At 51.2% G+C, this 13759-nt stretch overlaps 1 protein-coding gene across 3 annotated transcripts in view; it reads left to right on the top strand.

The window, feature by feature from the left end:
- LOC308192630 (uncharacterized protein) overlaps window positions 1-6115 on the top strand; it is a 68113-nt gene extending 61998 nt beyond the window's left edge. For all 3 annotated transcript variants that reach the window (XM_080586418.1, XM_080586417.1, XM_080586419.1), the window contains one exon: window positions 3683-6115. In XM_080586418.1, coding sequence (XP_080442544.1) covers window positions 3683-3811 — 129 coding nt within the window. In that variant the 3' untranslated portion in view covers window positions 3812-6115. The remainder of the gene's footprint in view (window positions 1-3682) is intronic.
- Window positions 6116-13759: the final 7644 nt, after the last annotated feature.

Genomic DNA, 13759 nt, shown 5'->3' on the forward strand with positions numbered 1-13759 from the left:
CCATTTTGTGCGAGTTACCCGGCTGCCTGGATGCCATCGGAGTGAACGCAGCCGGCTTTAATGTCAGACGCGCGGCGTTCGCGCGCCGAGGAGCCTCTGCAGGAGCCGGCCTGGGGTTGCTCAGCAGGGGCTGCCAGGCAGGTCTGTGGCAAGCTCCCCGGGGCCTGCTGCAGCAGGGGCAACTCAAACAGCCTTCCGCAGAAGAAGCGACATCCCCGGCGTCACGGGCCGGTGCTGGGCGCCCAAGGGGAAGGGCAGGCGGGCTGGGAGGCTTGCACTGACTGCGGGGAGGCAGCTGGCCCAAGCAGCGGGGCGGGAGGGACGTGTTCCCCTGTCTGGCAGCTGGCCCCATCTCTCTCCTCATTCTGGGAACAGACCTACGGAGCTTTGCCTTGCACTGCTCATCAGGGCCAGACCACCACATGCTGTGATCCCAAATGGTGTCGTGGACTAAGCCAGAGCAGGCCTGGTCATCCCTAGAGCAGGGGTACGAGCTCCAGAGAAAACACGCAGTCCAGCGGGAAGAGCGGGGCCGTTTCATACTGGCGCTCTTTCTTCCCTCCAGCAAGGTCCCTAGCAGAGGAGATGCCCTGTCTCCATTTGTGGAGCAGGTGCAAGATGGACTCGTACTGCTCAAGGTTGTGAACAACTGCAGATCAGGCAGGGTCTTCTCATGAGGGCAGCTGCATTACTGCCTCTCCGACGCCTGCAGTTGGGCACAGGGCACCTTCCACCCTGCTGTTCCGGTGGCTGGGCTGTCAAAAGCCATCGTCTTGCTGCCACTGGAGAGGTGCCACGATGAGGAGGCAGGATTGGGTGCGCCCTGACCTTAATTTGCAGCGGCCTAACTGCCTGTGAGTCTCTGCGTCCTCCTGTTTTCTCGCATCCCTCTCTTGGCCGGGCACTCGCTCTGTGCCCGTCTCCCTCGCGGAGCCCTGGGAAGGCGCTTTGCCCCCAGAAGGCCCAGAGGGCAGCCCCACAGCTCCTTCCTACCCAGAGCCTGGTGAGTCCTGTGGATGACTTTCGTCTGTTCTCTGGACCCGTCTCTCCCCAGCCTCTCTTCCATCTGCTGTCCGCCAGAAACGAACTGATTCAGCTGCCTTCCCTAATCCTGTCTGGCATTTCAAAATGGGGGGGACTGCCAGGTTCTTTGTTCCCGTTCCCTCTTGGCACTGGCAGGGGACCTTCTCTGCTCTGCAGAAGGACAAATGTGCTGATTTATTCTGCCCCTTAGCTTTGAATAGGGGTTGCTACGTTACCCCACAGCTCTGGGGCTTGCCAGAGCACACACCATATATAACCCCACAGCAGGTGGCTATTGAGTAAAGGCCCTTAAATCTGCCTCTCTTGTTTCTTATGCTGCTGGCCAAGGTGTCAGGGGGATGTAGCAGGGCATGATTTGCTGGCTGAAACTCCAGGCACGGCTGATGCCAAGCACCATGTTGGCATTTTCCATTCTCAAATGCCTATCTCAACTCGCAGAGGAGGGACCAGCTAGGCAGGAACACGCTGCCCACGCTGGCTTTTAGAGGCCCTTTCTGACATGAAGGCTGCGCCCTGGGGCTGGGCTGTGACCAAGATCCTGGATGTAGAGGCTTCCAGATCCTCCTGCACCCAAGGCCAGGCTTGGAAGCTTTCATCTGGTGTGTTTGGGTGAGCTGGATCATTTGGGCAGCTATCCAGGAAAAACTGTGTGCACCTGTCCTATGATGACAAGTTAAAACCCATCCAGGGTAGAGGCAGGTGGTACCCAAACATCAATGCGCTGTGCTGATACGTGGTTGCAGCTGTCTGAAAGACCTGGCTTGGAAGTGCCTCTGTCTTAGAGGAAACAGCAGAGTCGGTAATTGCTCCTAAAAAGCCTAATTATATGAGAAACAGCCCCACAGTGCAAGCTGGGTGAGGAGACGCTGTGGATCTTGCTAGAAAAGGAGTGGAAAAGGCAACAGGGAGGCATATAACGCCCAAGCCCAGGCCAGCTCTCTTGCTGGACCTTTTCCACTATCCGTGAAAACAAGTGACAATTCCCATCAGTGATGGGAGTGAGATGAGTGCTGGGGCATTTCTATGAGTTTCTGAGCTGCTGAACTTTTCATCAGTAGCTTGCACCTGTCTGTTGGGAATGAGCTCTGCAGGAGCATGAGTGCCCGGAGAGCAGTGGGACCTCCTCTCCTGGCCAAAGAGCATCTGCAAGGAGGTCACCCCCATTGGTGCTTCTGCTCACCTAAGGAACAAACACAAAGTTCCTGAGATCTAAATGGAAAACACTTTGTATGCTATGGGGTTGAAAGGCTAATTTGGTATTGTTATTCCTCTGGGATCCACGGGTCCCAGGAAGGTCTAGTGGGGAGCAGCATTCCTATCCTGTCACACGGTGCGTGGGTATTTCTGGTCTCCTCACTTCGGATCAGCTCTGACCATGCTCTGAACACCAGGAGGGGAAGGGGAGAGAATTATCTTTGGAGGCCACGGTACAAACCAAGCTGCAGAGGCTTCAGGTGGGATTTTTTTGTACCAAGTGTTTCCCAGCCATTCCTTGCTGACTTGTTTTGGGAATGTGTTAATTAAACCACGGGTCAGACAGTCCCAAAGCTTTACAAGTAACGTCAGCTTCTGTCAGTGCTGCATGTGTGTATCCATTTCACAGCCAGGACTGTTCTGGGAATCTGTCTTTATTTTTTTCTTTACGTGTAAGCAATCCTCATTCAGGGAAATTCCCTCCCAGGAGGCCTGGAGAATAACTGGTGTGAGACAGAGAGTTGGCTTGGGTGTCACCTTCTAGCCTATGCTTAAAACCTAGGGAAGGCCTGATTTCCAGCAGTGTTGAGCATCTGGCCCTTAGGCTGATTTCTACAGGAGTCCAAAGAGCTCTAGAGCTTCTGAATTTCAAGTCTGCCCACAAGAGACCTGCTAATCTGGAGCTTACCCCAAAAGCCAGTCAAATGCTCCTGGGTGTGAAGTGATTTCAGGAGAAGGAAAGAGCAGAGAGGATGCAGGTGGATGGGAAGTGAGAAAATTTAAGCATCAAATAAAATCCATCAGAGCAGAAAAATAAATAAATAAATAAATAAACAGGTAAGGGGAGGTGCGGTAAATGGGATGGGAGAAGAAACAGTGGTGAAGCCTAAACTGTAGAGTCTAGAGCCAAAGCTCTGGAGCATTTCAGTGTCTGGGACTTCATGGACTGAGAAAGGGTGATTCGTAAATTATTACTGGAGACCTGTTGAAAAATAAGACTGAAGAATGAGGGTTCAGAGATGGCCTGGTTTATCTCCCTGCTCTAAAAGTGTAGATCTCTGCTTCAAAGACAAGAGAACCTGAATTCAGCTCTTCTATATGATACATTCTGGCAGTGATGCTGTTGGGACTCTGTGTCTCCAAAGGCATTGCTGATTTCCTCACCCTGTTCCACATACCTGAGTGGCTACAGGTGCCGTGAATCCCGGTCGTGTGGATTCCAGGGACTTCGGTCTTTGAGGGAGGTGGCATGCTTTTCTCCTGAGGCCTAGGAGCAAGGGAATGTGCTAGTGCTGTTTGCTCTAAGTACATGACCGCCCATTCAAGGGTGGGGGTATGGTTGTACCAGAGAGATGGGGGCAAGACAAAGAATTTGAGGCAAGAACTTCACTGCTTGCAGCTTACATGAGTGCTGACTTCATCCCTCTTTTTTATTCCTGTGCAGAGCATCAACGGAGGCCGCCCGCCACCCCACTTCGTGTATGATCCATCCACCTTTGCCTTCCGTTCCCTCAGCACCTTGAAGCCTCTGAGCCCGATAGCTCCAGTGGAAGAACCGTCATGTGCCTACTGAAGGAATTTCTCCAAAAACCTCAGGAACTATCAACCAACCGCCTGCCGGGCAGTGAGAAGGGACGTGGTGATGCCCAGGGGGGTTGGGTGGGGGGAGAAGGGGGCAATGACACATCTTTGCAATACAGTCTGGCAGCAGGAAACATACGGCTTTGCAGCAGTGACTGGTTTCATACCATTGCCACTTCTGAATATTGGCAGTTGGAGAGATTTTGTCTTTCAAGGGCAAAATGAGACAGGTTCACAAACTGCAAGGGCAGCCACTGAGGCAAGCACATGGATGTGGTAGTTGAAGATATCCCTGAGGGGTTCAGGGGCTAGTGTGGTCCACATGGCGGCTGTGATAAGTGATCAGGTTGTGACACCAAGTCCAGTCAATTTTCCAAGAGTACTTGGGTCTACAATGCTGTGGTGTAGACCTGACCATTCTCCCAGTCAGAAATGAGCTCAGGATTGGAGACAGAGGCTATACAGGGCTGCCTGCAAAGCAAGAAGATCTCTCTCTGAGATTATGATCACGTTCACCTCAAGCTGTCTTGAGTGGAAGACTCCAGGAGAGGGATGTGGGACAGGGTAACTGGAAAATGTACTTGCATGTTTCAGTTGCTCTACTGGCAACTCAGTAATATATAAAATAGGATTTAAATGGGAGGAAATTGTAGAATGGTGTCTAGAATAAGATTACAGAATGGAGGGTCCGTGTTCAGCCATCCACAGGAAAAGAATGTCCACCTTCAGTCTTCCCCTGGTATCACCAGGGAGAAGCGGTGGGGTGATCTGTGTGCTCTTGGGTCTCCTCTCTGTTGAGGCTGTCTGTGTTTTGTGTTATGCAGCATTTGTCCATGCCATTGTCCCAATACTCTGCTGCACCTGTGGTGATGCTGAAGGCAACTGACATCACCAAAGTCAACCAAATCAGATGTGTCCAGCAAGTTTTCCCCTCCCCTGATAGGCTGGCTATTAAATTCAGATAGACCCCCCCCCCCAGCTTCTGTACCAGTGGAGCGAGTATTCCCAGATGTAGCATGGAGTGGGAGGAAGGGGTCTTTGTTTCATGGTCACCTGTTGGTGGAAGAACCAGGAGGGGATTTTGAATGAAGCTGAGGGACAGTTCTCCATGGACAGTCCTACAGGAGTTAGGACAGTGGTCGGCCTTTTTACCACTGGAGTTTGTCTGGGGTCTGCCCTTGAGGCACATGGGTGCTTTGTGCTATGAGGCAGCAGCAGCTAATGGGAGAAGCTCTTACCTGTCATGGTGAGGCAGAGGAACAAAACATTTCCTCTTGCTGCATCAGATAAGTCTTCATTGCCAGCACCTGGTGAAGAGAGTAACCTCTTTGTTTAGGCATTCCCCACCTTGAGCCTGTATCTGGCTGGGTGCAAGTAATTTACTTGTCTGGATCAAGAGGAGCAACTCTGAGTAATGTAAGATCCATTTTAGTTTTAGATCTGTTCTACTATGAAGGTTTTTGATGCCACTCTTTGGATGAGACCAGTGGTCAGTCTAGCTCCGAGTAGGAGGCCACAGAGCAAACCAGCATGCATGGTACTTTCTGGGCCCTTCACTGAGACAACTGGGGAAAAGCCTGAAGGCCACCAAGCCCTGGGGACCTGAATCCCCCACCACTGCCCTCCTCCCTCCCCAGGCAGAGCGGCTGGGCCAGGCGGTGAGGGGATGTCTGTCCCGAGGCTGCCCCAGCTCTGCCTGCTCCTTGGCCCCAGGCCATCACAGCTAGGCCACTGCTAGGGCTGCTTGGGTTGGCTGGTGAGGTGCCTCAGGCAGAGTGCTGTGGTTCCCTGCAAAAGTCCCTTCTTCTGACACAGGCCCATTCCGCTACTCATTCCTCTTGTTCCTCTAGAGACTCGGCTTATCTTGTTTTGATGGCACACCTCAGCTTTTTATCTGCTGCCAGATGGAGCTAGCCAGGGCAGGACGGGAAGCATCACCACCTCAAACCAAACCCCCGTGCTCATGGGAAGAGGCAGCCGCAGCCTGCTACCCATCTGAAGAGGCGCGTTCCCTGTGCAGATGGTCGGGGCAGCAGCCCCCACGGCCCCGTGCTCTCTGGCTTCCCTCAGCGCTGCTGAAATGGGAGCTGCTGAAGTGCTCGGCCCTGGAGCTGCGTTCTGCTGGTCCCCGGATGCTGCAGGCTGCCTTCCCTGGGGGGCCCATGGGTGGGAACGGGGATGTCCTGCCAATATTGTTGCCTTTTAGTACTTTTGTAACTTTTCTCTGTCTCTTCTTTTTCGATCAGAAGGAAAAATAAAAATAATGAAATAAAGCGTAACAGCTGCTATATTCACACCTCTGGTGGGTCTCGTGTGTTTGCTGTCTTCTGCGTGCTTATGGGCAAGGGTATAGGTGAGGCTGGGCCTGGTGCAGAATATTGGCCCTCACTGGTGCTCCCTCCAGTGAAAGTCCCTTTGGCTTTTGAGTGACCTGCCTCTTGCACAGGGATTGAACATGACCTTGCTGGAGACCTCCATCCCACAAACAAAAGGGTGGGTGACCCCACATCTGCTCTTGTACTTGTGATTTTATCCTCGGTAAGTCTTATACCTCTTTCCCAGGTTTCTCAGCAGCCCATTTGTTCACAGCCAGAACACTCATGCTGCTTTTGTCAGCAGCATGGCTCTAGCTCATCCTTTCCTCAGGATCTTGCTCTAAAAACACTATCTCAGGTACTCGTAACCTGCATTCCCCTCCCTTGCTATCTCCCTGAACTAAATCCTGTCTCTTCCCTCATGCTCCTAGCAATTTATCTTAACCAACATCTCACAGGCTACTGCCTGAAGACCTGGCCCCTTTTTCAAGGCCCCACAGAGATACTGGCTTAATTTCCCTGAACAGCCCTACTTAGGATCACTCCCAGGAGGCCTTTCCTACTCCTCCATCCAAGCTCCCATCCTCTCTAGGCTCTGTGCCATCCCTCTTATCTCGCAGTCTCCCCTCTCTGTCAGCTGCAGATCGTTGTTAATTGGCCTTGGCCTGTTTTCCACGGGCTGTAAGGTGCACTTGTTGGCTCCCCTGGGCCCTTTGCTCCTACCTCCTGTACAGAGTTGCTGTTCTCTGTGGTGTTTTTTTTCCAGAACAGCCTGCCTCTTCTGTGTGTTTATCTCCGGGGCCTAGACGTAGTTCAAGAATTCACTGGCCACCACAGCTTCATCAGCCTGTTCATCTGTAGGCCTCTACCAGACCGAGCTCGTTTCCGAGTTTATAAGCATATAGAGGGGTGTGCTTATGTTGTATCAGCTGTGCTCTGTGCTGGAGTCCAGCAGGAAGCTGGTGTGGTGCTTCATGGGGTGCAGCCAGCTGCGTGGCCTGGGCGAGCTGGGCCGTAGCGCTGTTCCTGGTGCCCTCAGGGCTGCAGTCGAGCTCTGCAGCGTGTGTTTGGGTGACATTAGGTTGTGCCCACCCCTCACCTCTCCCTGCAAGCTGGGCCTCTGTGCTAATGACAAAACAAGGCAGTTTTTGTGGTAAAACAGGATGCAGTAACAGCTCTGAAGCTAAAAGAAAAAAGGTTAGTGGTATCCCCTAAGCTCGTTGTGGTACTTCTTAGTTATAATTACCAGCATACCTTACAAAGAGGGTTAAGGACATCAGTCTTGTTTGGATGCTGGACCCTGGCATGGGGGAAGGCTTCCTGAAGACCACTGAGGAAGCCATCAGCAGAAACGAGACCTGTGGTCTCCTGAGGGCATCTCATTGCTGTAGCCACTGTGCCCCATTGCTTCCTCTGGCATGAGGCTTTTCACCTTCGTGGCTTCCAAAATACCTCATATAAATGCTCCCCCCACTGCTGGTTGTGAGGCTGTGGTGTGAGCAAAGCAACTAGTGAGTGTGGTCAGCTTGGCAGAGGTCCCTCGGGCCCTTGGGTTTGTTGGAGCTCCCGGCTCCAGGGCGAGTCCTCCCACCAGCTTTGGGTTGTGGCTGGTGGGAGGGGAGCCTGTAACTTCTAAGCTGAAAGCTTTCTCTGCTCTGAGCCGATCTTGCTGGAGACGTGCAGGTGTTTCCCTTCAGAGCAGAAAACAAACCCTGCAAAGAGATGAGGGCTGTTGTGCCAAGGTGCAGCTCAGGCGGCCTGAGCTCAGCTGTGTTAATCATCTGTGGGAGAGCGAGCGGGGACAGGCGGCTGTTTGAAGAGCTTGCCCGTGGCTTCTCTGAGATTTAAGTGGGACCATTTAGGCTAATACCGTTCTCCAGTTAAAGTGAATTAATCAGGTTAGTGCTGTTGCCTTATAAAAATAAAAGAACGGAACTGAGCTCACAGCAATGGCAAAACAGGTTGTTATATGTATAACCTGGGAGTTGACCGTTCCCTTTGCAGCCAATGCACAAAATCAGCCCTTCTGCATTGTCCGTTTTCTTATGTGTATGTATACGCATACACACACACATGATATATATACATATGTATGCATGTGTGTTTCATTGGACTGCAGAAATCTCTGCACTCTTACAGTTGCTCTCAAGCAGAGTGTCCTGTGCCCACCTGGGTCTTTGACAGAGCTCAGTGTGAAGCTCACCTTGCAGCATACTCACCATTTGTATGCTAGAAAACATGATGATGCTGAGAAAAAAAACACCCCCCACCCTGTTTCCAACTGAGTGTTGACCTACCTACCAGATTGACTGGGAAAATGGGTGAAATCAGCAGCTAGATTGAGGCCATTGGCACGTGACTGGGCACAGAAACAACAAAGATGCAGAACTTCCAGTTGGATGGACCATATCCTCCAAACAACCCAGGGCTCTCCCTTGCTCTTTCTGAAGCTGCGTAACATGTAGTGGTAAGGCACAGGGTGGAAGAATGCCTTTAAGGGCATGTAGCAGGTTAGGGTTGGATGGGGCATGCTCTTACAGTGTGGCTGTATAGGCACAAAGTGCATTTATATTTATGGCATGCTATGCATATTTGAAGTGTAAGGAAGCTTTTGATGACTAAAGGCAATGGGCATGTATTCAAGCATTGGCAGGGAGGTTGCCCCATCTGGGGCATGGGCAGAAAAGCTTGTGCTGTGTTTGCAGGTGTCTGCAGGTAGTGCATATTACATATACGTTACATATGTGAAAGCAGGGGTGGTGACAAGTATTTCTTTGCTGTAGCTGTGGTCTCAACCATTTTTGGTAACCACTGGCAGACTTCTGCAATGTTCCATACTAGTACTGTATAGGAAAAGAAAAAAAAACAATTATGAACTCCTGATCTGTGTCCTTGAGGCACTTGGAAGTTTTCACCATTGAATTAAAAAGAAAGAGGCACCTGGACGACAGTGACTCAAAACAAAGCTACCTCGTTACAAAATAAAGAGTGATTGTATGCACTGTTCCTCCTCAGACAAGACCTTCAGGAACATCAAATAAAACTAGCAGGTGTCAGGTTCAGAGCAAACAACCGGAGGCAGTTCTGCGCGGAGTGTGGGGTTGCACCGGGGAACCCTGTGCCACAGGACGCTGCGGCTGCTAAATGTTTACCTGGATACAGACATGGAAAGAAAGAAGGAAAAAAAAAAAATCCCCCAGGAAACACTGCATGCACAAATGCCATCTCCGGCTGAGGGAGGCAGAGGGGTGGGAAGGTCTCCTGCGGTAGGTCGCTGCGTGCCAGTTCCGTCTCACCCTTCTCCGGGACAGTCTTCACTCCTGCCAGGGTCCGAGGTGGGCTTGTGCCTCCAAACAGGCATGTCCACTTGATTTCTTACAAAGCATGCTCTTCGTGTTATTAACAAAAGCAGTTTAAGCATATTTTGTTTTCTCAGGCATCCTGGGTTTATAACAAATGGTCTGGGTAAAGCCTAGTCCTATTCCATGGAGGCCTGGGGCAAAAAAACCCATTCCCCTCCCAGGAGGAGGTGTGAGGCCTCAGCAGCGACTTGGCCCTCACCTCTTTAACGACGAGGTTGGGGATGACCTGGTGCACCTACTGAGCTGCTCGTGTCAGGGAGCAGCCTGAGATGTGGGCCGCTTGCTGACCTACCCGCCTGGCTGCGGGTGGGCTTCCTACAGGTCCATCGTGTCCCTCACTGTGGCCAGACCAAGCCTGAACCGCCGGCAGTGGCTCGGTGCTGATGTTGGCCACAGGGGCACAGCCTGGGCTCAAGTTTCCCACGTATCTCCCCCTTATTGGGTCAGGTGTGTCATGGGAACGAAGTGAGTTTGGTCTGAGCACTGTTTCAGGTTTATAATACGTATATTATACATGCAAAATACTTTTGGAGTGTAAGAAAAACTCTGGGCAAACGTCCTCCAGCGCCTGGTAACCCCCATGCAGCGGGAGCAAGCCAAAGAGGATGCAGCCAAAACATCAATGCTCTGCAGAAGGAGAGTAGCATCAATGTCAAGAACTACATTTCAGCATGTTGGTAGCTCACCATTTCCTGAGCTAGATTTCAGTGGGCTTATTCAAGAAAGGGGGTGAGGAAATAGAAGGTGGAGGCGCTTTGGGAGCTAGCGAAGGCTGTAGCTGCAAGCCAGCCTGACAGGACTTGACCACATGTTTTCAGTTAACCCGGGACAGGATGTGCAGATAGCTCCGGACACATGAGGAGCCCAAAAATCTGTTTTCCTTTTTGTGGCTGCTCACATCATTGCCTGCTGTAATAATAGCTCCGTCTGTTAGTGGGTTGGCCAGTATTGATTGCATGTTCCCGTCTGACACGTTCACAGCATAGTAGCTCCAAGGTCAAACGAGTGGAGGAATCGAAAGCCCCACGAGAGCGGGGTGCCAAGTGGGGCGATGAATGGAGACAACAAAGCCCCTTTGACAAGGAAAGTATGAGGAAACTTCTACTGAAGGATCCCATGAGAACTTTGCTGTTCTCACTCTGGTATGTCCTGCAGAGACACCAAAGTAGGCTAGCCAACACTGCTCCCAGGCATCTGTCCTCAGTGTAGGGTAGTCTTGGAGCATGCTGGCATCCCACACCAGTGGATCTCATGGTCTTTGCTGCCCGTTGAAGGGTGGTGAGACTTCGGTGCCCTGTATTGCACTGCTGCTGGTCTGAGACCTGTCCTTGTCTCCTCACGGCTCTCCTGTGTGTCCACTTGACTCAATCCTCTTTTTCCCTGGCCTCCATGAATGCTCCTCCTCTGTCTGACCCATGTCTCTTTCATGTCTTCCCATATTTCTTCACCGCCTCTTGGTTCAGGTTCATCTAAAGCTCTACTTTTAACCAGCCCAAAGGCTTTGGTACTGGGGTCTTGGTGCAAGACAGTGGTCACAAATTTTCTCATCCTTGTTCCTTTCCTTGCCCACCTTGTTTCAGTCATCAGTGTCAGTGACAAGAAAGCTTTAATGCAGACAAAACTGTGTACCCTGCCTAGAAACGGTTGAGGCACCTTTGCCTTTTTTTTTTTTTTCCTCCCCCAAAATGATATCCACCATGAGTGGTTTTGTTGCCAACAGGTGACGTTTAGCAAAGACCTCAGTGAGGATCTTGCTCAACAGAAGACTGCCCAGCAGACCTGGCTTCGGGCAGTGCGACCAAGCCACATACAGCAGGGTGAAACCCTGGTTATATAAAGCTCTTTTGAACCCTGAAAACCTTTGTCAGACCTTCAGCGTGAAGCATTCACAGCTCCTGTTCTGAAGAGCGGTGTTTTGTCCTCTCCTAGCTCTAAACACTTCCCCAAAATAAACCCACTGCTATTTACCGGCATTGTTTTCTTTCTTGTGTTCAATGCTGATAAATAATCAGACCCATTATATTATATTTGTGTCTGCGCTGGTAGAAAATAATTACAACAATTACCACCAAATCAAAATGCTTCTGTTTCTCCTGGTGTCATTAGCATGTCCCAAACATTTTGTTCTTGTGGTTTAAAGTGCAGTAATAACCCAGTCCGAGTGCGACACCCAGCTCGGCAGCGCTTCCCAGCACAGCAAGCTTCCCGGCCGCGATTGCCTCCGAGATGCTGCTAATTTTCAATCACGGTGTCAGATCCTCTTCTACCGCAGGGAGAGCAACTGCTTAGCCTGTGATTTACCCAATTTATTCCGGTAATAACCGGGCTGGCTGTGTAGCCATCTGTCTGTTTTACGTGCTCCTCCTGCCCCCAGCCTCTGCCACCGTGCAGACAGAGCGGTGTCTCAGTCCTTGCGACAGCGGGGAGAGGAGGCATCCTTTCACCCCGGTGATGAAGGGGGTCTCTGTGTGCTCGGAGAAGGGCACCAATGTTCCCCTCTGCCCAGAAACAGCAAGCAATGCAGCCCCTCTCTTGTGACCTCCGGGCGCTAGAGCTGCCAGGCACGCTGCCAGCAGGGCTGCTCCCTGCATGTATTTTCACCAGGCAGGGAAGGAAAAACCCATTGTAGGCAGGGCATGGTGGGTAAGCAAGGTCCCAGCATCACTCTGGCCCAGGCTGGGAGAGCTACGGTCACTTTGAGAGGAGGAAACTGAGTCAGAGAGCAGTGAGGGGAAGGACCTGACTCTTGTGACAGGCTGAGCTCATCCCTGCTGTCCCCTGCTCCTGCTGAGGTCGCACAGGGGGAAAGAGACAGAGCCAAGGCTGGAGCCCAGGCTACAAAGCCCGTTGCATGTCTTAGACCCCCAGGAGGACCAGGATCATGTCTGTGTTGGGCACATGGCCGTGAGCAGGATGGAGGGCTTGGATCTAGAGATAGACACCTGAGTCCTGCTTCCCATTGCACGGAGTAAATCCTCCGTGCTGCAGTCATGTATCTGAGGGCAGAATTTCATCTCGCAAAGAGTGGAAAGACAGATGTTAGCCTGAAATTGGGTCCGTAAATATGAAAAGCATCGTGATCGCATGCCTCTGTCTGTGAAGATAAACACTGTACTGACTGGATCTTTATAAAGCCTTTAATTGGAGAGCCAAGTCCTCCGTGCCCTGTGTAATGTTATTCAAAGAGACCTGCACGCAGCTCCTTCAAAGCAGATGTTAGACAGGGTACAGCCCTAGATCAACAGTCATTCAGGATCAGAATTGTTTGAAACCACTGGGTAAAATCAAATATAAATAGAGCAGAGAGCATTTGAAGCAATTACGATCTCGGGGGAGATTCATTCCCTGTAACAAAGCCAAGAAAAGGGGAGACGATGCTTTATTTTTGTAATGCAGTGAGGATGTGTAGAAGCTGGACTACTCAGAAAACTCTGAGCAGCACGTATGGTTCGTGTTAAATCACCTAAACTTTCTATCTCTGTTTTCCCGTGGATTTCAATGCTGTGGTGCTCTGTGGACTGTAGCCTTGTGATTGCCTCTGGGAGACAACACAATATTGGAGGTAAATAGGATTTGTATACTTCCTGAGCACACCAAAACACTGAATTTTCCTGCTATTTTGGTAGTGCTATAGCACTGCACAAACAAAAGCCCCTCACTTTGAGGAAATCAGCAAATCATTCAGGTCCTCAGAGAAACCTGTTGGTAGCACGAAGGCTTTGCCCTGCATCTCCAGAGCCCATCTGGATGGTCCCGCTGCAGGGATGTCATCTTCCCTCAGTGGTGCAGGGTGCTTTTCCCTGGCTCCCAAGGCTGCTTTTCTATAAATGAGGCATTTGCTACCAAATTTCCTAACTCAGCAGTTAAGAGGAGAACGTACACTGTAATTGTGGGTCACAGGAATCCTATCTCCTTGTGCCTCTGCCCATGCGCTTTTGGCTTAGGGCAGTGCTGCCCGAGTGCATGACTACGAACAAGGTATTTATTGAGGCTTCACACCTCGCATCTCTCCTCCGGGCAGCTTCGTCCATGTGCCAGGACATGTGACAGCTGTGCCCCTGTGCAGAGCCCAGAGAGGAGCCTGAGCTGCACGAGTGGATGGCACGGTGCTGGCATGGATGGATGGGTGATACACTGCACAAGAGTGGGATTGCCTTTCTTCCCTCTGAAAAAGCAAAAGTCTCTTGATCCTTTAGTTGCTCTGCCCTCCGCTCTGTGTCTGATAAATGACCTGGGCTTGTCCTGCAAGGAGCAGGGATGAAA

This window comes from Anser brachyrhynchus (genome assembly GCF_964034855.1).
Source record: "Anser brachyrhynchus genome assembly, chromosome: 3".
Classification (NCBI taxonomy): domain Eukaryota; kingdom Metazoa; phylum Chordata; class Aves; order Anseriformes; family Anatidae; genus Anser; species Anser brachyrhynchus.